General features: G+C 45.2%; 1 protein-coding gene across 9 annotated transcripts in view; it reads right to left on the reverse strand.

The window, feature by feature from the left end:
- Positions 1-651: 651 nt before the first annotated feature.
- TANC2 (tetratricopeptide repeat, ankyrin repeat and coiled-coil containing 2) overlaps positions 652-24,835 on the reverse strand; it is a 654,191-nt gene continuing 630,007 nt past the window's right edge. For 6 of the 9 annotated variants that reach the window (XM_019548480.1, XM_019548478.1, XM_019548474.1 and 3 more), the window contains 7 exons: positions 20,743-20,918; positions 19,907-20,039; positions 19,336-19,365; positions 18,311-18,402; positions 13,826-13,972; positions 10,773-10,873; positions 652-8,603 (listed from right to left, as the gene is read on the reverse strand). In XM_019548480.1, the coding sequence (XP_019404025.1) occupies positions 6,647-8,603; positions 10,773-10,873; positions 13,826-13,972; positions 18,311-18,402; positions 19,336-19,365; positions 19,907-20,039; positions 20,743-20,918 (2,636 nt within the window). In that variant the 3' untranslated portion in view covers positions 652-6,646. The remainder of the gene's footprint in view (positions 8,604-10,772; positions 10,874-13,825; positions 13,973-18,310; positions 18,403-19,335; positions 19,366-19,906; positions 20,040-20,742; positions 20,919-24,835) is intronic. The other 3 variants (XM_019548475.1, XM_019548477.1, XM_019548476.1) reach the window with 3 other exon arrangements.

The following is a 24,835-nucleotide window of genomic DNA, read 5'->3' on the forward strand; positions in this document are numbered from 1 at the left end:
GGCATTTTGCTTGGCACGTGCACCTTGGGGAAGAGGCAGGGACTGCACTGCCACAACAAGGATCAGGTCCCTCGCAGCTCCCCTGTTGTCTGCCCGTGGCATGCCAACACCTTACAAGTCAAGGTTGCAGGTGTTTTTGGCACTCCGCTCAAAAATGTTGCCAATCCTTAGCTTAGGATCACAAAGTGGGCTGACAAGCACTGTGGCATTTCAGTGCAGCCCATTACAAGACCACTTGGAAGCCAGCATTAGACAAGAATCCCCATTCTGACTGGGGAACTTTCCCTCTGGTGTCAGTATTGGGTTATTTATCCACAATGCCCCATGCTGGATGTGGCCTTCTCTCTGCAGGAGCAGGAGAATGGATACAGTATGTTGGTGGTGGCCTGTGTTCCTCAGGGGAGCAGCTCTGATGGAGCGAAACCACCTTTACTAGGTGCCATCTGGGGTAGTGGAAAACTCAGTTGAAGCAGCCGCTGGATCTATTCTTCTGCTCCCAGTTTGCCCCATTCACTAATAGAGCACATCTAGTCACTTGTGTGCACCAGCCTGCTAACAGTTTATTTTAATCCCTGTACAGCTGCGCCATGAAACCAATGCACACTCCTTAATTTCAGGCTGCAGCATGAGGAAAATAGTAAGCATACTCTGTTTCCAAGTGTTAACCATTTATAAATAAGTACATTTTTTTTTCATACATACAGTTCATTGTACAGATTACAATCTGTATACATTGGGGAAATGCATTCATTTGAACTTTTCACATCTATCTCACAGCTCACATGTACAGACAAGAAAACTCTGCTCAAGCAAATACAGCAAAGGAAAAAATAGTTTTTCTTTCCTTATACATGAGAGGCTGAGGGCCTCAGCTGAGTGCAGGGTCGCCTTGCCCACTGCACAATATCACAACTGTGTGGTGTTCAATATATCAGTAGAGAGAACAGAACATGCATTGAATAATATACTGTACAGAGAAAGTCCTTTACATCAGAATTATAGAAAAGCTAAAGGAAAATTAAGTGTCTTAAAGATCTTCCCAGCAAGTGTCTTGAAGGATGGCAAATAGTACAAATCACCAAAGTGTATAGACTATACATATTTGTACTAAGTCAAATCTTCTCGGAAGTGAAGACAGAACAGAGACGAAATGCTGTAAATACTGTGGAAAAGAAAATGAGAGACAGAAATGACACCTTCGCTGCTGGAAGAGTCCACGCTGGAGTCTCTACATTACTGGTATCTTGACAAAATGAACCTATACACACAGTGTTGCTGTTAGTTTATCTCTAAACATTACTAATGGTGTCTGGTATATCAGTGCAGAGCAAGGCAGACTGCAGCTAAAGTGATCTAACTTTACCAGCCTGAGGCTTTCCCACCCACCAGAAACAAGACTCCATGTGTTAGCAGTTATTGGAGGACAGGCCTAGTACTCTCCTTCCTTTGGACTGATCCATATGTACGAAAGATCAGTGACAAGCCCCTTTTCACAGTAGCCCTCCATTTTAATGACTACAGGAACCAGGATGCAGAAATGTCAGACTGGAACTGACCGCTTCCTGCTAAGTAGGCATGACAGCAGTTAAGTGGTTGCTAGAAAATTAGGAGGGAAGGATACTGAGTATTTATTTGGCTCCATTCACTTTAATGGTGACAACTGTGTTTGCTTTGTTTTCTCATGGGGATCTGTTGTGTATCAGGAAAGGTTCCAGTGCAATCCAGCTGTTGTCAGGAGTTGGACACAAACGAATCTTGCTAAATTATTGAGCCCTTTGTGGTTTGTATTAGAAAAAGTTTGATTGAATGAAAGTCCAGCAATTGTTCAAGTAACCCTGAAAAAGCAGATCAACCTTTGCCATTGTGCTTGTGTCCAAATGCATCCCCACCAAACTTTCCAGTGCTGAGTAAAGGCATTTAACTCTGGAGGTCTCTGTGACATGTCACAGGAGGTACAGTAGCTCTTTCCCTAAGCCCTTGTTTAAATACCATTAATCGTGGTAGATGAATTGTCTGGAACTCTCAAAAGAAAAAAAAAAGATGCAACAACCAAATAGCTTGTGACAGATCAGCAAGGACCTACCTCAGCATTTAAGGTGAAAAACTAGCAGGCACTCAGGCTTGCTTTGTTCTCTACATAAGGCATAGCTGGCACTTCGGTTTTAGCTAGACTTCTTCTGGGTAACCCTGAATTGACAATAGTCTTTGCACTAGGGAACTGAATTACTGGGAATTTAGCAGCCATCCTGGCAAGGACCTAATCCAAACTATGGCTTAGGTATGCATCATATGCACAAAAAAAGCATTTCCACCAGCCAAGCAAGTTGCTTTACAGCCATTTTAAAGGGGGAAAAATCTACTCTTCAAACCAAACCATCGGAACTTACCGTGAGCTTGATTCCAAAGGCCTTGGTCAGTCAGTAGCTGGCACAGCCTTCATCGCCTACACAAGAGCACTGATTTGAATCCAGCAACAAAAGGAAACAGGTTGCCAAGCTCTCTGCTCCCTTGCCTTCAGCTCTACAGAACACTTCCATCTCCTAAGCACCTAGATGAGCTGACAACTGGCTCTCAAGCCCTTTGATGCCACCCTGAAACCAGCAGCTAAGGATTTGGAGAGACATACACATATAGCTACTGCCCTCTCTCCTGAGGCCTTTCCAGCCTGCAAAGCAAAAAAAACAAACAAAAAAACAAACATCTGGGAAATGTGCTCAACAGGAACTTGACAAGCACCCAATTCCCAAAACTGGGACTTTAGCTCTATAGTGACTCATCACTACCTTAGAAAGGCTCTCAGGGCAACTTTTTGCAGAGTCCGAGAGCCATCTAGTGGCTGGTTTGGTCAAACACGAGCATTTGCTTAGGCATAGCCAACAGAATACATTCCAAGGAACAAATTCCTATGGTCTTAAGGTATCAAGAAGCTGTTTTATTTGGTGCACCTACAAGCTAGCGGTGTGGGGATTCTCAAACTACCTGACTCCAGCTAGGATGCTGACTGGGGATGATGCTGGTAGTCTCAATTACTCCAACAGGAAAAAGGTACAGTATCTCTGAATCACTCAACACTGTACCTGGCAAGTCTGACTGCCAGATGGGCTACTGCACACTGTCCTACTACACTTTCCTGAGTGGACAAGTTCATGAGATTTGCAGCTAAGATGAAGGGGTGAAGGGACAGTAAGCAAAATTACAGTCTTGTGCTCTATTGAGTTGTGGTTGGATAGTGTACTTTACAATCAGGACCATATACAACAGAAAATACAAAATAATCTCCATTTTGCCCATGCCAAATTCCAATCAGGACTTCGAATGACACACAATATTTGATTTTCAAGTGAGAAGTATGTTCCTTACTGATCCAGTAACTAAAGCAACAATTATGTTTCAGCTGTCCCTAAGAAAATTGCTGGGGAAGCGCTTTAAAAAAATCACGGTAAATATTTTTGTATTTAAAAATTACTCAATCTTTTGATGCTTATATACAACTGTGAGTTCTTGTGCTATAAATGTTATGATTCATTGCTTCATTTCTTTTCTTTTTTCTTTTTTTTTTGAAAAATACACTAAGAGACAAGAGCTGTTCTGCTATTTTCTAATGAAGACACTACTCACGCTTAAATATCCAGTATTTATCATAGTAACAAATTCAAACAGTAAAGTGCACCCATTTACAGAAAGAACAGATGGTAAACCATTAGTGCAAGAATTCTGTGAAAATGTAACACATGGTGTTGTGAAAAAACCCTGCACACTGCAGTATTTAAGCCTTGTTTCATTTTTGTATTTGTGTTAAAGTGTGAGCTGTTTTTTGTTTTGTTTTGTTTTCCCTTACAACATCTTCATAAACCCAAAGTTGTACACGTAAGTGCTTCTTAGGGGACATTTCTAAAGTACAGTACTGGAATCACACGGCAGTGAATAGCGAAGCAAAGCACAGTCAGAGTTATTACAATGGCATTCTCTTCAACAAGGATCATTCCATTTGGATTCTCTGATAACAAGAAAATTGGAGATGACTGGCTTATGGCAGTAGCACATCTTGTTTACGGTAATAAAAAAAGGGAATGGGCTGGATTTGGTTACTTTGTCCTTTCAAAAGAAACTACCAAAGATAGAAAGCCACTCATTTGCTCAGGAAAGCTGAGGGAAGGAAGGCCTGGAACAAAAACATGACGCTATTCAAAAAAACCCATTAATATACAAGTTCTAGCTAACTAGGTGCACGGTATGCAGATTAAAATAATCAGTTATTCCTTATAAGGCAGAGCACACTTCTTAAAAAAGAGAGGAACAAAAAAGTCAACATCCCTTTCAAAGAGAGGAATAGTGCATGCACATTCCTATTTCCTCATGGCCTCATACAAACAGGCTGGGAAGGAGGCATAAGTATCTGGGGAGGCTCCCAGTTTTATAACCTGCTTTACAGATCCCTGTAATAAAGCAAAGGGTAAGAATTGTGTTGTACCTTCATACCCCCTTGGGAAAGAAAAAAAACCCCAAACCCCAATACAAATACTGGCTTGGACAAATAGAAAATAGACTCATAAATATCTTGAGTTAAAGAAACTTAATAATCCCCAAACAACGCAGAGGCAAAAAAACCAAGAGTACTTTCAGTCTGTCTGTGGGACACGAGTCTGACCTGTCCTGAGGCCTATGTGTCTCCATTTGGTCTAAGCAAAATAAGTAAGCAAATTACAACAAATGATGCTGATCCGCTTCACAGCTTCACGCAAACAAAAATGCTAATCAGAGCCAGAGTTTGCTGAGTGATTCAGGGCCAGATCCTTGCCTGGCATAAATCAGGGCAGCTGCACAGAAATCACAATGTAGACATACCAATTGACTCTAATGTCGGATTGGCCCTTATTTTGGTTCAATGAGTCCTTCCTTCAATGACAGGTTCACATAGCCCTTTGGAAACAGAAACACATTTAACTTCTCTCCCTCAGAGTCACTTTCCATTCTGTTTTTAAGAGTTGACATGAACTAGCTTCAGTGTTAGGTAGCAGGCACTATTTTGCTTTAAAACAAGTTACAGTAACAAACTTCTTTTCCACTCACCTGGCTGTTTGCTCTTAGTCACTGAAAAGGTGGATTATAAAATGCAGCTAACAAGAAACGTAGAACAGGCTCAGAAAGTCTCCTGTATGCAAACTAAACTTCAGAGACTACTTGGAAAGCTCTGTAAACCGGGTTTTGGAAATGTCCCCTGCTTTTTCACACTGCCTCAACACTAGCTGCATCTAATTAAAGAAAAGAAAAAAAAAGATATACCCCAAAACAAATTTCCTGAAATAGATCACATAAATTAATTATAAATATCTCTCTTTTAACTACAGGTCCTTAAAGAGCAAAACATTGCCTCTAGCGTTTACAGGTATGGATCACAGCAACTGCTTTGCAAAATTCCAGGAACAAATCTGGCAGCTCTAGGAAAACACCCATTTTTATTCCTTCTTCCCTTTGAGGAGTGCAGCCCCTCACTACAGCACACAGATTCCAAAGAGCAGGTGCAAACAGAAAGGAAATGGCATGGCAAGGCTGTTTTCAGAAGGACTTCACTGATGTGACTCCTCGGCCACTTTCTCTCTTGGGAACCATCATGTCGCTTTGGGCATCACGGGCAAAGAAAGACTTAAAATTTCCTTCCTTAATTAAGCTTTTTCCCCCATCCCATTTTTCTTTTGAGCCAAACCAAATTCTTAAATTGTCCTGGTGAAAACATGGGGTTGGTGCATATGTGAAGTGCAGTCATCTGCTAACAGTGTAAAGGAAAGGTTGTGGTAATCTCAGTTTATAAAATGCACAAGATGGTTTGAGCCAATTACCTGGGCTGATTAAGATGCATAAAAGGGGCCAAGTTCAATTTTTTCTCGACACATTTTTAAAATGCCCCAGAGTGAATCAGTGCTGTGGCATTTAGGACACAACTGTCAAAGTCGCGCAGCATTTTGTGGTCCCCACCCATGCTGGCAGATTGCATCATTAAAACAAACAAACAAATATAATTCAGATTAAAATTCTATAAACCAGATAAAGCAGGATGGTTATTATGCATAGCTACTTAGTATTAAAACAAATCAAGCCCCACTCTGTGCAGGTAATTAGCTCTTTGTAATTAGCAAGGAGACAACTGGGAAGAGGAACGTACTGGTTGTCTAGGGGAACACTGGACAATGCACTCTGTAAAGGCTGCCACAAGTCTAGGCCAGTTCCCACTAGGAATTTGCTTAATTTCACAAGATCTTATTAAGCAGACAAAAGAGACCAATTTGAATTGAACATGATTGTCTCTTGAAAAGAGCTGGTTACCTCCCACTGTGTAGGGGCTATATTGGGATTAACCTACACCATATACTAAAATATCCTGATTGACAGCTGAAAACTGAGGGAACTCAGTTTCAGTTGGGCAAACAATACTGGCTTGTTTGATGTCGGCTTCACAGTCAGCTGGATAACAAAGGGCTTTGAGCACGTGCATGGCTGGCTGATCACCACATAGCAATTACAGGAGAAACTTGGTCATGAAACTATCAAATAGAAATTAAAAAATAATAAGAAGAATACTAATATGCATGAAAATCAAGCCCAGAAGTGTGTGCTGAAAACATAAGGGTCTTACTCCAACAAGTGTCATTTACACGTTAGACTCCACAAACGGTCTCTTTGGTTTGATAGGGGATGTCTGCCCTTGTCTAGAGTCCCTGGAAAGCTGCCTGTACAGGTTGTCCTGGTAGGCCTGTGCAACAGGCAGTGTCCTAGCCACCTTAACATCTGGATACGAGGAGGCTTGACTGACTCTCTCTAAAAGGTCTCCTCGGGACCCATTGGCCAGCATCCCATGGGGGTTGTAATAGTCTTCCTCTAACAAATGGCCATTCTGTGCATTGTTGGTTTTGTTATAAAAGGCAATGTTGCTGATTGAAGAAGGTGGGCTAAATGATTCTGGCTGGGGAAGGTTTCCAGGAGATGTAGGACTAATAACAGTATCCACTGATGACACAGCCCAGGTCCGGTTCTGTTGATGGAGATGTGGGTACTGTTGAGTCCGAGCTGTTTTGTCTATGATTCCCATGAATGGCGTGGTCCTGGAACGGGCTGGCTCACTGGGGTAACCCCCCTGAGTTGGAGAGACTGGTGAAAGCTCATCGCATGATCTGTCATAAGCTGGCTTTAAAGGGATCTCCATTTGCTGAATAGAAGCAGAAGGGCGGAAGTTAGGAGTCAGGTTGGAAGTGGATGAGATGCTATTGCTAGAAGGAGAGAATCTGAGACCAACACTTTGAGAATGAAGCAGTGGTCTTGGAGTTGGTGGGTGAGGCTTTATTTCACTGGGGTTGACTGTAATTGGCCTTCTTATTAGGTGAGAAACCTCTGGAGAACCAAGCTGGCTGGAGGGAAGGGAGGAGCGTTCCAGATCAAGCTTTGAGTGACAGACTGGATAGTAGGAAGCGGACTGACTGCGCCCTATTTGAGGGGTTTGACTATATCTCATCCCACCTCTATATGCTGAGGAAGGCCTCTGTGGAAGATCTTCTTTAGTCAGTCCTCCATGCTGGCAGATTGCGCCTGCACTAAGGCTGGCTTGAACGTGTTGCACTGGCCTGCTATCCCCTACTATTCCACCAATTGAACCCTGGTACACCAATCTACTTTGCCCAACCCCCATTTCTCCTGGTGTTGACTGGTATTTACTGGCCATAGAATGGGCCACTTGGCCATAAGCACCAGTTGGAATCACAGTACTAGAATGCACTGCAGAGCTTGGCTGGTTGCTTCTGACAATCTGTGCCTTTGCTGGCTGTAGTCTGAGCCCTTGCTGTGGGACTGCGACAGGAAGCTGGGGCATTTGGAAGGACCTCTGCGTCATTTTGGACAGTGGAGACTTTGGTCTACCAGGGAGTTGGCTAACACTAGGTTCTTGCTGGTAACGTACTGGGGAGCCAGACTGTGACCGATAGACACTCATACTTTCTGCAGGAGGGCTGGCATGATACTGGGGACCTCTACGGAGGGGCGAAGGCGGTGGACTTTGATACTCTTTCCCCTGGCCCCCAACAGGAGGTGGGCTGAAGCGGTAGGAAGAGCCCTGATGAGCAGGAGATGTATGTGGTGGACTAGGTCTGTAATGAGAGTTCTGGTGTGTTGGAGACAGAGCAGGAGAAGTGGACTGGTACCCTTGTCTTGTTGGTGAACCCATAGAGCTATTAGACCTGAAATCAAAGACTTGATGAGAACCAAGAGGTGAGCCAGAAATATAGGCTGAATCCCGGTGGGCAGGGGATGGGGGTGGGCTCTGGATGATGGGGAGCCCTTGGCTTGGTCTCGACTCTGTCTGTAAGCCAATGGAAACATTTTCTACATCCTGCTCAAGATATTCCTCTTCAAAGATGTCTTGTACAGAATACAGTTCTTCATGCTGGGCTTCAGGTTCTGGCTCCACAGGGGGTGGTTGTTGCTGTTGCTGTTGCTGCTGCTGCTGCACCTGTCTGCACTCTTCCTCCACTCTCATCAGCAGCCGCTGGATCTCACGGTTGTTCGGACACAGCTTGATGGCCTCGTTCAGGTCCTCCAGGGCTGCTGAAAACTGCCTGCTTGACAGAGGGACAGAAATGAGAATGGAGTTACTCTGGATTTGGTTGAAGCATTTTTGGGAAGCTACAGAGCTCAAGCAGCTTGTCTGTTGTTCTTAGGGAAATGCCTGGGACCACTACAGCTGGCTGCGTTCCTTAAGCTCTGCCTTATGTGTCTCTCTCTTTCGTTTCTTTACCCCAATTGAAGAAAACACAGTTAGCCAATCTGGGAAGAAGGGAACACATAACCAGGACAGCAGGACCCACTCTAGTAATACCCTTTTGGTGGTAGAATGCTTAAAAAGTTAATTAATTACTCCTCACAGCACCCACATGAGCTTTGTCAGTACACTGCCCCCACTTTATGGAAGGGGAAACTGAGGTGTAGGTGTTACACAAGAGCCAAGAAACTCACCACTGGTGTCAAGAAGAGCAGGTGAGAACTATTTCAGATTAGCCCAATGGCAAATTTAGCTGCTTCTAACTTGCTCTGAGGCCATGCAGTGGCAGGGACTGACATTACAACCCAGGGATTTCTATGGCCAATGAATAAGACATGGCTGCCTCTTGGTTTTTGCTTTGGATTGGGCTCATGTCTTCAGAACAGAGGGAACACGGCAGGAGGAGGTCCCAGCATTTGCAAGGCTGCAAGGCCCTTGTGAAGGATACTTGTGACTGACACTGGAAAGGCTAGCCTGTGAGGGGTAGCAGGGTAGGGTACGTGGGGAGGTGGGTTGTCATTTACAGGGACACTGTTTGCTTTTGAACAAAAATGTTATCTATTGTAACATGATTGTGATCTGGTGGTGAATCATCTCCAGATCTGACACATCACTTTTTATAATGCTCCAGTTCACTGCCCTGCCACAAATAAAGAACCCTCCCACCCCTCCCAATACCCCGCAACACTTGTCTATGCTGGGGCAAGACCTGCTCAAAGCTAGGTGTGAACAGGAACAGCAACACGCTCCCCAGACCTAAACTGACCTATGCTGGTGCACTAATAAGGAAGTAAACCAAAAAAGCCATAAGGGGTGCCCGTTTCATTCAAGAAGCAGGAGCATCATGCTGCTTGGATGGGGGACAGAACTAAAATTCACTAGAAAAGGCCTTCTATTTTTAAGTTTCTATAGAAGTGTTGTAAATAATGGAGAGCACAAGCATTAAAGGGAAGCTAGAAAATGTCAGTCTGGTTCAAATTGCAGGACTTGTTTCTGGAATAGAAGGTCACAGGGTTTAACTTCCACATCAAGATTCAAGCTCACTGCCATGCAGTACTAGCTAGGGTAGATACACAGTTAAGCATGTTGTTAGCAGGATGAGGGATTAAACTGTGATGCCTTCTATTTAGCTACAATGCTTATGCAGGTGGACATTCAAGGTCTTCTGGCTATTGGTGGTTTTCTGCACTGTCATGCAGGACACTCTCAATTTGTGGCTGGTGTCTTGATCCACTGACTGAGCAGAGACAAGGCATTACACAATGGCAGTGTGCTCAGCCCCTAAGAAAGTGACTCTAAAGCAAGACTTCTTACCAGTTCAGGAATGGCACTGATAGGTTCTGAAGACAATCTCAGCTCATCTCCCTGGGTCCTGGGAGATTAAGAAGGGAATCCCTAAGGGCTCCATTTGAAGTGCTGAGAGCCCAGCATTCCAGCTCTCTAAAAAAAGTCATTCTAGGGCTCAGCTCTGACCATGAGCTATTGCTGAAAGCAAGATGGCAGGCATTCATCTGCAGTCACTGCACTACTAGTTATAAATTTCTGCCTCGCTTTGGGACAGACAGATTTTCTGATTTTTAAGGCCAGAAGGGACCACTGTGATCACTTTCTCTGTCCTCCTGCAGCACACAGGCGGCAGGACTTATATTAATTAATTCTTGCATCAAGTCCAATAGCTGCCGTTGAACAAGATCTTGTAGAAGAACATCCAATCCTGATTTTCAGGTCCTGAGTACATTCAGACACTTAACTATGAAGAGCCTCTCATTTTTACGTTAAAATGTGCTCCATCTGGGTTACAAAATCAGGGAGATTGTTGATTTGGGTTTTGTTTCTTAACAGCTGCCCTAATTAATGTCCCTTTGTGATATGTTCTTACATATCTAGTTTTGCATGGTGAATGCCTACACCGAGGTGCCCAGACTTGCCAAGAATAGCCCCTCTCACTTTTCTCTCTCTCTCTCCTCACCTGCTGCTGCGTTTGGCCCTTGCTCTTGCATAGTAAGCTTCATAAGATTTCGGTTTCAGCTCCAGTGCTTTAGTGGCAAATTCCTCCGCCATTCCAAAATCCTGTCATTACAATAGGTGTGTAGATAAGTAATTGAATATATATATATATATATATATAAAAAATGATATAAAATATATATACAACTTGGGAATAAAACAAAATTATATGGACATTGTTTCTGCATGTATAATTGGAAAACCTGATGGCACTTGGTATTCTGAACATGGATCAGACACCCCTGATAGCCAGAGCTACAATGGTATCTGGAGATTCAAAGCGCTTTCACAATGTTAGACACTGTACAGTAGACATTTACTCTCTTTTCACACCTCTTGGGTCTCAGGTAAGTGCATGCAGCCCCTTTTAGGTGGCCTAGCTCCTTCAGTAAACAGTCCCGTGGAAGCTGGAATGGAACCTCATGGAGTATTTTTCCATAGTTGAAACCACTAGGAGACCCTTCCCCACTTCCTTTTCCTCTCTGGCACATGCTCAAACACTTGAAAAAGGAACTGCACCAGGCTTCTCTTGAAGGAAAGGAATATCGTCTGTGTAGCCAGGTGCAGGAATATATAATCTAAACTCCACTCCACAGTGAATTTTATCTCACTGCCCTCTTTTCTGCTCCTGTCTCCTGCATTTGGAGACTATTTAGAAGATGCTTGTTTGGGAATGCACAGAGGGGGATAGAATGGAATGCAGGCCAGTTATACAACACTTGTGTGCCATGGCTAGGAATGCAACATCATCTGGCATTCCCTACAACAATTCCTTCTCCTTGTCTTCCTACTGCGTTTGAGCCTTACCACAGAGCTCATCTGAGCTCTTCATAAGAAGCCTGCTTTCTGGTGGGTTAGCTTTAGTATGGAGACTGAATGTCTGTCCCACGGGGCCATGGATTTGAGCTAAAAATCTAAAACATTCTAGGCTACAGCACTAAATGAAGTTACACTGTGATTAAAAAGTAAGTGAGGGAAGCTCTGCTGTGCTAGAAATGGGCTTTGTTACTACCCCTGGGCTGTGATTTCTAGCAAGTATTACTTGGAAAAGTAATTACTTGGTGTTACAAACAGTGCCTTTGGAAAGCAAAGGACTTCTATGAAACAAAACTATGACAATTAATTTGACAATTAATACACAGTTAGTTCCCAGACCTTGGGTCTGGCTTTTATTTCCACTGTATGTGGTCCATGCAACACCAATTAATTAGCCATTCCAAGTCAAGGCATTTGAATCTCATGAAAACAAAATCCCTAGAACAGGAGGTCTCTGCAGAAAGCTTCCCCTTGTGGGTTTAGCTTCAGTTCTCTTTCCAGACACTTGCCATATCCCACTAACTCTACAGTTTGACAGAAATTTGTATTGAGCATATCAGAGTCAAATTATTAAACAGACTTTTGCATCCAAATATATGGAGGGGAAAAAAAACCTATTAACAATGAGGTGCAGGGACTGATTTTAATTAGTCCCTGCAATTCCAGTCATGCATCTGTTGTCTATGACAGTGGTGCTCAATCATTTTGCCTAGCAGGCTGGAAGGACAGTGCCTGATCTGACTGTGGGGCTGGATGGTTTTTTTGATCCAGCGCCTAGAGCCAGCACAGCACCCACCATCCAGCCAATGGGAGCAGGAGGCAGCCCAGCCCTACAGTGGGGGATGGGAGCTTCACTTAGCTCTGCAGGAGTGGGGGGGGAAGGGGGAGAGAGGGAGGGAACGCAGGGCAGGATGAGACCTGGTGTTCCCCTATGTGCGTAGTAAGGGGGCATGACCTGGCTCCATGGTGGGAAGAGATTATGGTCCAGCCTCATGGCAGGGCGGGGAGGGAAGATGGCATGACCTGGCCCCATGTGGGGAAAAAAGGGGTTGTGGCCCAGCCCCAACCCAGCCCTGCCGGGGGAAGGGGGCATGGCCTGGCTCTGACCAGGCACGTAGGATTTAGGGTTTGGGAATTTGGCATGGGGGAGGGTGGCTGTGTTAATGGCCATTGCTCCCCCACCACCAAATTGCCTGACCCATGGGGAACCCCACAGGACAGATGCAATGGCTCCACTGGCCACTTTTGGCCTGCAGGCCAGAGGTTGAGCACCCCTGATCTATGACACTGAACTGGTGATGCAGCCCAAGGGTTAGATGACTTTGTGACTAAGTCACGGGTGCAAAAAACTGTAAAAACAAATACATGCCCCTGCCATCTCGGGCCAAGAAAGGCAGTCCCAGCTAAAGCTAAGCTGAAAATCTGTCTCTTAACATGCAGGCTTAGCAGAAAGTTTACAGACAAGCTAAGCTTTTAGTTGTGTTTTCTGCCTGTTATGTTATTTGCAAGCTGGCATTAAGGTTTTATTTGCCTCCTTCACAGTTGAAAGAAATGAAGGTATCATAAAGTCCTCTCCCTCCCATTATAACCTGGCCCAGCACAGAGATTGAATGAAGACTTTCATTTCTCATGTGAAAGGAGGGGGATGTGACATTTAGCTCTTCTGGAGGTACAGAAACACTGCAGAAGATTATCCCTAGACACAGCTAAATTAGCACAGGGAGGAGGACAGGGATATGACAGTTCTGGGAGGAGGCAGAGCATGTGTGGGGGAGTCTCAGGATGAGTCACTGCCCTGTGGAAGTGAAAGCTCCCTAAACATATGCTCCTTGCTTTTAAATTCATTCGTATGCAAGTGATCACACCTTCTAGCTCCTCCTCTCATCACTGCCCTAGAAAGTAGAAAAATGCACTACAAAAACTCTACCCCAAATTCATATCGTCATCAGAAGGGAGTAATAAAAAATTCAGAATGCTATAAATATAGCTATGAATTTTTAATTGTTTGAAATGAATATTAAATCATGACTTTATTTCTTCCGAATTATAAATGTCAGTGCTCTGTGAAGGACAACCAGGTTACAAAGAGGAGACATTTCAGAGGCCATAGCAGAACTACGGGTAAGACACGCTTTATTTTGCGCAGGCAGGAAGCTAGCAGATTGCTTGGAAAGACCTCAAAGGGCACGTGCAACTTACATTCATTTTCCTTCGACATCGAGAGAGGTTAAGGAGGAGTGACACTTTCAGCTCACGAAATGTTTTCAGGTCTTCTCCAAACCCTTCTCTGGGGAACTTTTTCAGGGCATACTGGTAGCGCTGGGCAGCTTCTTTCACTTTACCTTTCTGATGGAAGGAGAACATGTCAGAGTATACCACTGTGTCGATTTAAGAGCTGCAGCTGCTTGCTAACCGCAGCAAAACAATTTATTAATAAAATGAGTGTTCTGTGTAGTTAAGGTGCTGTGACTTCACAGCTTTTCAGAAAGAACAGCTTGAACATTTGATCAAGGGAAGAACTTCTGAAACTCAGATGCATCCTGCAAGAACAACTCTCCCAAATTCACATAGGGTCCCCAAGTTCTTCATGACGGTAGAAAACAGCAGAAGCTCGGTAGCAACAGAAATCAACTTAGAGTTATCCCTGCTTTCTTGAATCTAGTTGCCACTACATTTCCTACAGCACGACACCCTAGGCGGCACTCCAGCAGTTCTACAAATATCTGAACATCTATTCTTACTTTGTCTTGAAAGCAAACTTGTATCGATTGCCTATACTGATGGTGATTCTTATCAAATTCCAGGTTTTTGTGATGTAAGCAGTTTCCCTCTTTGAAAAAGTGTTTTTTGAAACTCTTGGAAGTTAGCTTTCTTTAGTACATGAAGTATCATGATCTTTCGGGAGGTGATAACACAGCTGCAAGCTCCATAACAAACACCCCAATTAAACTGAATACAAGACAGGGTTACAATGTGGATGGCTGCAATTTACCTGGTGGATGGCTGCTTTTTAACATATTTATTAAAGACTTGGATGAAGGGGTGAAATGCTCTATGATTAAGTTTGTGGATAATACCAAGCGGGCACACCAGAGGGTAGGGCCAAGATCCATGGAGACCTAGACAGCCTGGTTCTATGGGTTGATCAGAATCAGATGAGGTTCAACAGGAAAAAGTGCCGGCTCCATCTGGGAAGGATGAAGGACCTTCGCTATAACTATAGGATAGGCGGCATCCCTTGGCTGGCACAGTATCTGAACGGGACCCGGGGGTCACAATCGACCAGAAGATGAATATGAGCCAACAATACAATGAAGCCACCAGCAGGGCAAATTGGACTCTGGAGTGCATTAGCCCATGTGTTACCAACAGATCTAAGGAGGTGCTTCTCCCTCTCTACCTAGCATTGGTTATGCCACAGCTGGAGTACTGCACCCAGTTTTAGGCCCTGCACTTCAAGAAGGATGTGGATAAGCTTGAGAGGGTGCAGGGAAGGGGAACCGGCATGATCAGGGGCCTGGAGGATAGGCCATATGAAGAGGGACTCTGGGAACTGAGCTTGTTCAGTCTGGGTAAGAGGAGGCTGCAAGGAGATTTGACAGCCACCTACAAATATGTTAGGGGGGAGCACCAAGATCTAGGGGGTGCAACTCTTCAGGAAGGCACCCCTTGGGAGGATGACGACCATTGAACACAAACTAACAGAGGGAAGATTTAGACTAGACATAAGGATGAACGTCTTATCTGTAAGGGTAACTAGAACCTGGAACACCCAGCAGCAGTGGTACGGTCACCATCCTTGGAGGTGTTCAAGAGCAGGCTCGATAAACACCTTGTTGAGCTAGTTTGAACTCATTAACCTCCTACCTATGGCAGGGGACTGGACTTGATGATCTCCAGGTCCCTTCCGATCCATTGATTTTATGATTCAGATCTGTGGATCAAGAGGTGACAGGATATAGAAACAAAGGTCTTTCCTCAAATGAGTCTGGTAAAGAACACATTCTGCTGTGTTCTGTTTCCCTTTCCAGGCTTGTCTGCATCATGGTGGTGGTTGCTCTGGCTAGGATGGGCTTGAGGAGGCCCAGCTCACTCATGCCTGTAGGCATGTACAGGACTCAGGTGTCCTGCTGAAGCTGATCTAGGGTCATCTTGGTGGCTTCTTTCAAGCATTCCCCAGACCAAGGTCTTAAAAACAGCCATAGAGGGAGGCCCTGAACAGTCTTCATTGCTTGGGCATGGGTAGGTGGGGTATACACTCAGCTGCTGCTGCTGCAAAGTAAACAAAACCTCCAAACAGCATGCTGATCAGCCAAGCAATGGCAAGCTATAACAGGGAGCCAGAGGGCTCCTGTTATTTGAAGGGAGAAGGAGCAGCAGGGCGGTCCCCAGGTTGTGGGGAATACTGCTTCTGAAGGACTGGCTGTCAGAGAATAGGGAGCCAGAGACTCACAGGCTGAGAGGACCCACTGCTTGGGTTCCTTACCCAGCAAAAGGACAATAGGGCAAAGCCCTGCTGAAACAACAAAGACACTGCTATGGCAGCTAGGGTAGCAACAGTAAGCTGCCCATTAGAGTGGAAGAGAGGCAGCTGTGCCAGGGCTAGCAAATCACCTGACTGAATGGGGACAGGGCTTGAGAGGCATATAAACTGAGGGCCTGAGCCAGAACAGTCTGGCCCTGCAAGCAGCAGAAAGAGGGGCTCCTGAGCCAGACGGCTACAAGTGAGGAACTGCTTGGCACCTGAGCTGCTCTGGAGACTGCAGGTAAGATGCTTACAGGCTGCAAGGAGTAGGGCCCAGTGTGGGGGTATTTTAGTTATAGCCAGTGGGCTTATGTTTTTGTTTAAACTTTATACCAGCAAACCAGTGGTGACTAAAGGGTGATGAGGACACCATAGCTTGAAGGCTACTGGCTAAACAGTTTGCCTGAGGTGACAAATTTGAGGCAGGGAGCTCTAGTGGAACCCCAGTGTTTAGACATGGGTGGGAAGGAGAGGATCTGGTTGTTCTGGTCTTTGACTTTCATACAAACAGGGTGGAACAGCCACTTACATACACAGCTTGAATGACAATGAACTGAAATGAGCTATAATCATCCCATGAAAAAGTGTTATCTTGGATACTTCATAGGTACTAAAGAAGAACAACAGGTTTGTAGGTGTGCAGAAATACAGTAAAATAAAAGGCTTTGTTCCAGAAGAAATCAAACATCTGGAGCTCTTAACCCCTAGAATGGCTGCAAGTTAACAGCTTTTAAGCATCTTAAAGCACTCATTATTCATTTTAAAGCTACCCCACTCCAGGGCAGGATTATGTTTGATTCGCCTAATTTTGCTCCTGTTCTATTAAGCTGTGGCCACATCCTGCAGCTATTTCACCAAAGCTGAAGTCCTTCAGCTTCCCAGAATGCAGTGGCCCTTCCTGAGTCGGGCCACATGGGGACCACTGGTGCCTTGCCCCTTGGCATGGCTGACTGGTGCCTCCTAAGTCTTGGGAGGGCACCTGCAGATGGCGGTGGCGGGGATGGAGCTGGCAGGCACCCGCAGATGGCGGTGGCAGGGATGGCCCTGTCAGGTGGGCCTTTTGCCCCCCCCCCGCACACCAGTTGCCTGTGCCCCCTGGGCACATTGGGCAAAGTGAGTGTTTCAGCCCCTGGCAGCAGCAGGGCTTCCCACTGCCACCTAGACCAGCTTGCTGCCCCTGTCAATGCTGGTGTGGGGGGAGGCAGGCAGCTCCCAAGAAAAAAAGAATTGGGCCTCTCCAGAGCCACTGTGCAGCTGAAAGACAATAGGAGCAGGCTTATCACCTTAAGGTGTGACTGCTCTACTAAGCCAAACAACACTAAGACAATTAACACTTGTTCATCTTACAATATAAGGTGTAACAAGGCCCTCTGAGAGCAAGGATAAACCTTGTCATGTTATTGTAGCTTAACTATTTAAAACAAAAATGCAGAAGTCTGACACATGGGCAGCAAATGGAAAGGGGAAAAAAGAGGGAGAGGGGGAAATCAGGACATACACGATTCACAACTATCCAGACCTTAATTATGCAACTTTCAATACCTTTAGACTCAAGTTTCTCAGCTATATCATGTATCCCTGGAAGATGACTACATGTACAGTGCCAGCTCTGCATATTTTTTTTTTTGCCTCCCTTGGAGATGAACAGTGAATCACCACAGTACTTGCAATTTTTTTGTGCAAATGTTCAGGTATTAAAGATCAGGTAAAAATAAGCACATAGTTGCAATGGTGAAATGCCATCTCTTGTGCTGCTGTCATGACAAAGCCAATGCCCTAAGATTCTGAATTCACTACATGGATCGTCTACCACCTTTTCTCTTTCTTGCACAGCAATTACATTGTTATGTAACAATGGCCCTCCCATGAACTAATGTAATGATATTAGTGCTGAATATCTAATTTGCTGGGGTTCAAGACATTGATCTACCCTCAGCTCAAATCCAGGAATGCAGACATATTTTTGCTTTGTTTCAGCTTTGTTTAATCTTTAAAAACCAAAAGACAAACTGTTTTCCAATGGAAGATATCCTGCAAATATTCCTTGTGGTCAAAGTGTAACTTTTTGTCTTGGACTGAGGGATTACTTTTGCGTAACACGAGTGGGGGGAAAAAACAGTACCCCACAGAGTAATTCTGAAATTACCCCTTCTCCTCACCTTATAAAACACGTCCCCCTCCTCCATCAGCTTGCTCAACAGGATGATCATGATGTCTGGTTTGGAGGTGGCCATCGCCCATGTTGCTGGACCTGTAGTGTACAGGATGCATGATGGGTAAAAAACTCATACAATGCAAGGGTGGTAGGAAGCTAGGTGGAAAAAATATCCTGGGGTGGGAATTTCTGCTGGAGAGAACAACTTGGTGTGTTCAAGGAGCAGAATGCTCCAGATTAAAGAGCTGGCTATTCATCTTGCATTTCTTAAATTAACACCATCCTCAATACAATGTCTTTCCTTTGTACTCATTTAAAAACAACCGAGTCTTTGAATTATCAGAGTCATTTCCACAAGAGGGCAGTGCAGGTTGTAGAATCAGCTTTGGGGAAAAGGATTCTGTTTAAAAATGTTTAAAGAGGAAATCAAAGCAGTTACACAGAAAAAAGCATTTCTGACTTAAAATGTATAGAAATTTAACAGCTACTTAAATATTCTGACTAGCGTCTGATTTAAAACTTCAAGAGATTAAATGCTAAAAAGAGCAGAAAATTTAATAAGCTTGGTGATAGAACAACAAAAAGGCAATATCTTTTTAGGTACAGTCTATGCTGACACAGTCCATTCTAATGCCCTGGTCCCTCAATGACTCCAGACAGCCAGTGCCCTGTACCAGTGCAGTCCTCACTGACTTCAATAAGCGCAGGAATCCACCCACATGGAGGCAAGTGATGGCTCAAGGCCTAATACAGGTGGGTGGGAGTAACACAAATTTCAGAAGAGTTCATTAGTCTGGGTGAAGAATGAGTCAGTGATACTTTAAAAGTGGATCCAGTGCATTTTTCAGGGTTAAGGTTTTTTTTGAGTTCAAGTTATTCTCTGCAACAGGTGTTAAAAATTATTTTAAGGTGAGGTAAATTAAAAGATTAGGGGTGTAAGGGAATGCATGCAGGCAAAAATCAAACAGGAGAAAGCAAAGCTGACAAAGCCATCAGATCAAGCCTGATGCTGACAGCAGTGAAATATACCTCGTGGGCGACTCGGTAACGTCTGACAACCTTCAAAGAAAGGAGAAAACAAAAAGTTGTAGGAGAGAGGGGAAAAAAATGGATGAAGGTGAAAAAAAAAAAAGAAAGGAAAAAAAGCAGCTGTGAGAGGCAGGCAGCAAAGAAGCCAATGCACCAGCAAAATCCCCTTTCACAGGAAAACATAACGTGAGCAGCTGTGCAGAGCAGCGCAGGTCACGCTAGGATCTGAAAGCATATACAGAGCAAGTGAAAGCAGCAGCTCACAGCAATGTATGAACACAGTACGCTTGTAAAACCAGACTAGTAAAGATAGAAAAGCATTACCATAGGAGAGACCTTGCCAAAGAAACAGTTGCTTTATTAATTTTGCTAAATAGTATGGCAGCAAAAAATCACAGTTTAATAAACAGAACATGACAGTTTTGAGTCACTGTGCTGCATTCTGAATTGCAGCAGCAGGCTGGGTTAAGGTTTATATCAAAGCTACATTTACATAGTCTACGACCAGACCAACTGCTCAAAAGTCCTGTTACAGTAAACAGCGGAAAGAGGATCTCCCCCTTCTTCCTACCTATCTTTGCTCCTTTCTTCAGAAGAGTGACAACTACAGATGTGTTGCGGCAGCCCACTGCCCTGTCAAGTGGGCGCATCCCACTGTAGTCAACATGCTCAATCATGGCACCATGGTCCACCAGAAATTGAACCTATGGTAAAAAAAATTCAGTCAGTCATCTTACACAAGACTAACCAGGGCAGGTGAATGTCTGGAGGGTAGCATCTCATGGCTAGGCACAGAAGTTACATATAAACTGGTATAAGTTATCAGAAACTGATTCAAATCTGTAACACAACAGAAATTCAGTGCACACAAACCACTTTCAAAGTGGCCAAAACTGGTTTAAGATAAGCCTGGATGTATGTAGCATGAGACTTAGCAGATTTAGGTTAAACTGGGTTATTGGAGTACTGTCCCAGACCCGCTCCAGATTCAAGTTAACTTACAGTCCTTAAGCATCCCAGAATGCTTTGCACCTCCCTTGCTAATCCTCCTGCTCCCCACCCCACCAACGCTTGCAAAGTGGGTGGGCTATCCTTGGCCCAAGCTGTCTATTGCAGCTGAGCAGGAAGGTGTGCTTTAACACCCCCTGGCTTCTGAACTGGTGCACTCGAGGCATGTGACTACATTTCCAGAATCAAAAGTGAATGCTTGTTCACTTGCTTATCAATTCACAGCTTAGAGTAACCTGTGAAGATTGAATTGATTCAGCATCCAACTTTTTAACTGTCTGTACTTAGTCCATGTGAACATAGGCAGTGTGCTGTGAGTTGTACATTTGACTACAACTATGTTATGGTTTTTAAGCTGATTTCCTTCGTGCCCTGTTATTTATTCAAAGGGACACTTACCACCTCTGCATCACCATAAAAAGCTGCCAGGTCCAGGGGAGTGCGTCCATTTTTGTCAGCATGGTCTGTGGCAGCTCCATTTTCCACCAGGGAACGCACCACAGAGAGATGGCCTTTTAAACAGGCCCAGCTGAGGGCAGTCAGTCCTTCTTTGTCCATTAAAGAAATGGATGCACCTGGAAGAACATGTGCAAATCTACATAAGAACTTTTTGTTGCATACAATTGTTACTATTACATAATAACATGTAGCAACAGCCAGTAGTACTCTACTTTCAGAGTGAGGTATGAATATTAACTACATTATGAATATGAAGGTCACCAATTTGACTACTCCTATTGTTCAGATAAAAAAGCCATGTGCTGAGCACTTAGGGCACCTATACATGTGCAACAAGGCTGTTCTGATGCAGTGTAATTACAGCACATCAGAGTAGACACAATTAATCAAGTCTGCTGGTGTGTGGTCTTGTGTATCAGTGTCCCCGGGCTGCAAAATGGCAGTCGGATTGCTTTAACTAAAGCTTGTTTGAGCTTTAGTTAAACTGCCCCTGCCACCATTTTTCAGTGCGGGAACACTGATACACAAGACGCTTTGGGTGCTTTAATCAGAGTGGTTCATGGAACCACTCTAATTAAAGTGCTCCCCCCCACCCCCCAACTCCCACAGCACGTGTATAAATGCCCCTAAATGACTTGCTCAAGGTCACATAAGGATCCTTTAAAGCGAGTCAGAATAAAAACTCAGGTATCTCAGACTCTAGTTTCCTCCTTACCCTCCAGTCACATTTACTTTCTGTCAAGTTATCTTATCATCAATACAATTAAAGTGTTTTTAAAAATATCAATAAAATAGAATTCTTGAAAAAGGAAAACCATTATGGACCAAATTCTGAGTAGCTGCATACAGCAGTGGGAAAATCTGTATAGGGGGATGAAAAGGATGCACTGCAGCTTTAAAGCTGCCTATTGGATGCTGATTGAGCCCAACCACTGATGTAGCCTCTGGAAGCTCTCATGCAACCTCTGCAGCCAAGGGGCCCAGATTCGTCTCTAAAAGCACATGCCTGAATTTACCTAAAATTAACACATGCATCACAGTATATGACATTTGGATCCTATCTTGATTACTTACACGGCAATGCTTGAGCTCAGGAAATTTGCATTCTCCCAGCTACAGAAGTAATAACTGAAGTGAACACAGGGAATGCAGTTCCCTGTTCTCTTATCACGAGTTGTAGGGAAACAGTGAACCCTGGAATAATATCCTAAAGGTGAATGTAAAGCCAGAACCTAATATGAAAGTGGCAGCACATTGGCCTAATCGTTACGCACTAGGGACCAGCCATGCTGCAAAAACAGTGAAGGATATACCTCTGATGCAAGAAGTTCTTATTCTGAATCAGGGAGAGGATTAATGCTTAGGGCCTTATTGTTAAAAGCAGAACATAATAGCTGTTTCTGCAGCATGCTAGTCCAGCAACTTGGGCTAGAAGCACTAAGAATGTATAGCAGTGGTCTTCAACCTTTTTGGGTAGGAGATTGCTTTTTTAATTAAAAAGCAACCCAAGATCTACCCTGTGCCACTGCCACTCCCCTCCCTGCACCTTTCTCCCCCCACCCCCGCAGGTCAGTCTGGGCAGGGGGGTGGAGAATCAAGGCATAAGGAGAAAAAAATATTTGGGGGCATTCCCCCTCCCCAGCAGGTAAGTCTGTGGGGGTGGGGAACGGGAAAGGTCTGTGCCGGGGATGGGACGGGACAGGGTGGGGCAGATCAAGGCCCCAGCGGTGAGGAAGGGAGCGGGGCACAGGCAGGAGCAGGCGCTGGGGAGAGTGGGCCTAGCCGGGCTGGGTGATGGGACAAGCAGAGGCCCGGGGGACATGTGCCCACCAGGCTTCTGCTTGTCCCCCACCTCCCCAGCCCCTGCTCCTGCCTGTGCTTTGCTCCCTTGCTCACTGCTGGAGTCCCGATCTACTCCTCCCATGGCGATGAATAAGAGAGTGGAGCAGGGAAGGCCACAAGTGGCTTGCTCGGGGGGTGCAGAGTGGGAGGGCACGCAGCCCAGGAGGGCACAGGGGGTGCATACCCCTGGATCTGCATGCAGGTTGGGACCAGGGCAGCGCCAGGCTCTCTGGTCATGCAGCTCTTTGGCCGTGCAGTGCTCTGCGAGCGGAGCCACAGGGGAGGCCGCAGGCACCCAAAAATTCACCATAGTCCCTCCCTGAACTCCTCTCAGCACTGCCGGTGCCACCCAGCCCAAGTACCCATGCTGGGAAGAGCCTGGTGCCACCCTGGACCCAGCCCACACTGCCCCGCCAATCCTGGGGCACATGCTTCTGATGCCCTCCCCATGTCCCCGGACGAGACGCTGGCAGCTCCATCCTGTTCCTGCACCAGCAGCCGCCTCTGCACAGATTGGGAGGGCATGTGGTCCCCAGGCCTTAGCGCGGGAGCCCCACCGCCCAGCGCCCTGGATGATCCACCCAGGCTCCAACCCGTCCCCAGCCCAGCCAAGGTCCCACTCACCCCTGCCCCAGTGCCTCCCTCACCACAGGGTGGCAGGACGTGGAGGCGGATCACCCCACTCACGCGGCCCAGCCCAGCCCTGGTGGCAGGGGGCATGGCTCAGGGGATGCTCCACATGTGCGTCCCACTGCTCCTGATTGCAGAGCCTCCCAAAGTCAATCTTAGTCTCAGGGTGGCTGAATGCATGTGTGCTCAGCCTCCCCCCCCCAAACTGAGATCAACTGTCCGAGGCTCTGCAATCAACTGGTTGATTAGGATCAACCAGTTGGTGATCGCTGATGTATAGCATCTTAAACCCAGCAGAAGGTTATGGTATTTGAAAATCCACTAGAAGAGTCGGCAGCAAACTGGAGTAGATTCGTATCAAACCAAACATTCTTCCCACTTAAGACTTTTCTGGAAAATTCCCTCTGCTCAGCGAAGCAGATTTGAAATTCCTCCCCTGAGAGGACAAAGGAGCCTTACCGATATGGATCTGGAAAAGAGATAAAGAGAAAACCTGGAATAATCAGCCAAAGTGGCTCCATCTATTTGGGTAAAAAGGGCAGTGCTTTTTCCAGTAGAATTAGTTCTGCTTGATCAAAGACCTCCCCACCTATTGTGCATCGGATTTAGCACAGTGCAGAGATCACCTGAGCTGGTCACGTGGAAACTATCCAGTCAAGCTAACCAGATTCAGGTAACCATATTATAAAGGGACCTGTTTTCACTCAAACAAATCTAGGCAGTGGAATTTTCCCCTGCACTGTCTTACAGTAGGTGTTTAAAAACCCAGTTCTAATTACTACCAATAGCTGTTCTTCTCCCAACAGCCTGCTCCTACATTACCCCTCATTTGGTCTCTGAACAGCTGTAAAGGCTTTATGAAAGGGTCCTCAAGCCTTAGGCAGCCAAGAAGAGGGTAGCTTTATCATCAGAGGGGTACAAAGGCACTCTTACTTGTTTGTTCCCCCTCTCACTTCCCATATATTTTCTAGGGATAAAGCAGCCAAAGGTTTTTACTCTGCTTTCCTCCCAAGGAAACTGGAAGAGGCTGGACAGCCATACCACCATTTAGCCCTTCTCCTAACAATGAACTGAACATATTCCTTCATAGTGAGATGCATGAAAACCTTGGAGTATTGAGGCAGTAGGTAACTTGAAACATTAAATGGACAATGGAGATTGTTTCAAGGATATCAGTTTGCTGCTCCAGGGGCTATTGGGTTTTATGTCTACAGAATTACCAAGTGCAGGATGCAGCTGTCATTCTCAACAGGTTCTACACATGCTTTTCTCACCTTCTAGCACATTATAGGCATTTATGGCCTTAGTGTGGTGGATAGCCAGATATGATTAACGATGTCTGACCTCTAAGCAGTCAGCTCAAAAGTGACAGAAGTGATATTTGTTGTGTGATCGGCCCCCTGAAAGTGCTTTACAGCTATGCTGTGACACACATGCATGGCTGCAGAGCACTTTAAAAGCAGCTGACTGTATGACAAATTAACCCTTATTTAAGGAGGTATCAGATGAAGACACTCAAAGTGAAGCACTTTAGGGAATTTCTGTTCCTTAGGGTCAGTTT

The sequence above is a fragment of the Crocodylus porosus genome, unplaced genomic scaffold, assembly GCF_001723895.1.
Source record: "Crocodylus porosus isolate Cpor-Errol unplaced genomic scaffold, CroPor_comp1, whole genome shotgun sequence".
In the NCBI taxonomy this organism is placed as follows: Eukaryota; Metazoa; Chordata; order Crocodylia; family Crocodylidae; genus Crocodylus; species Crocodylus porosus.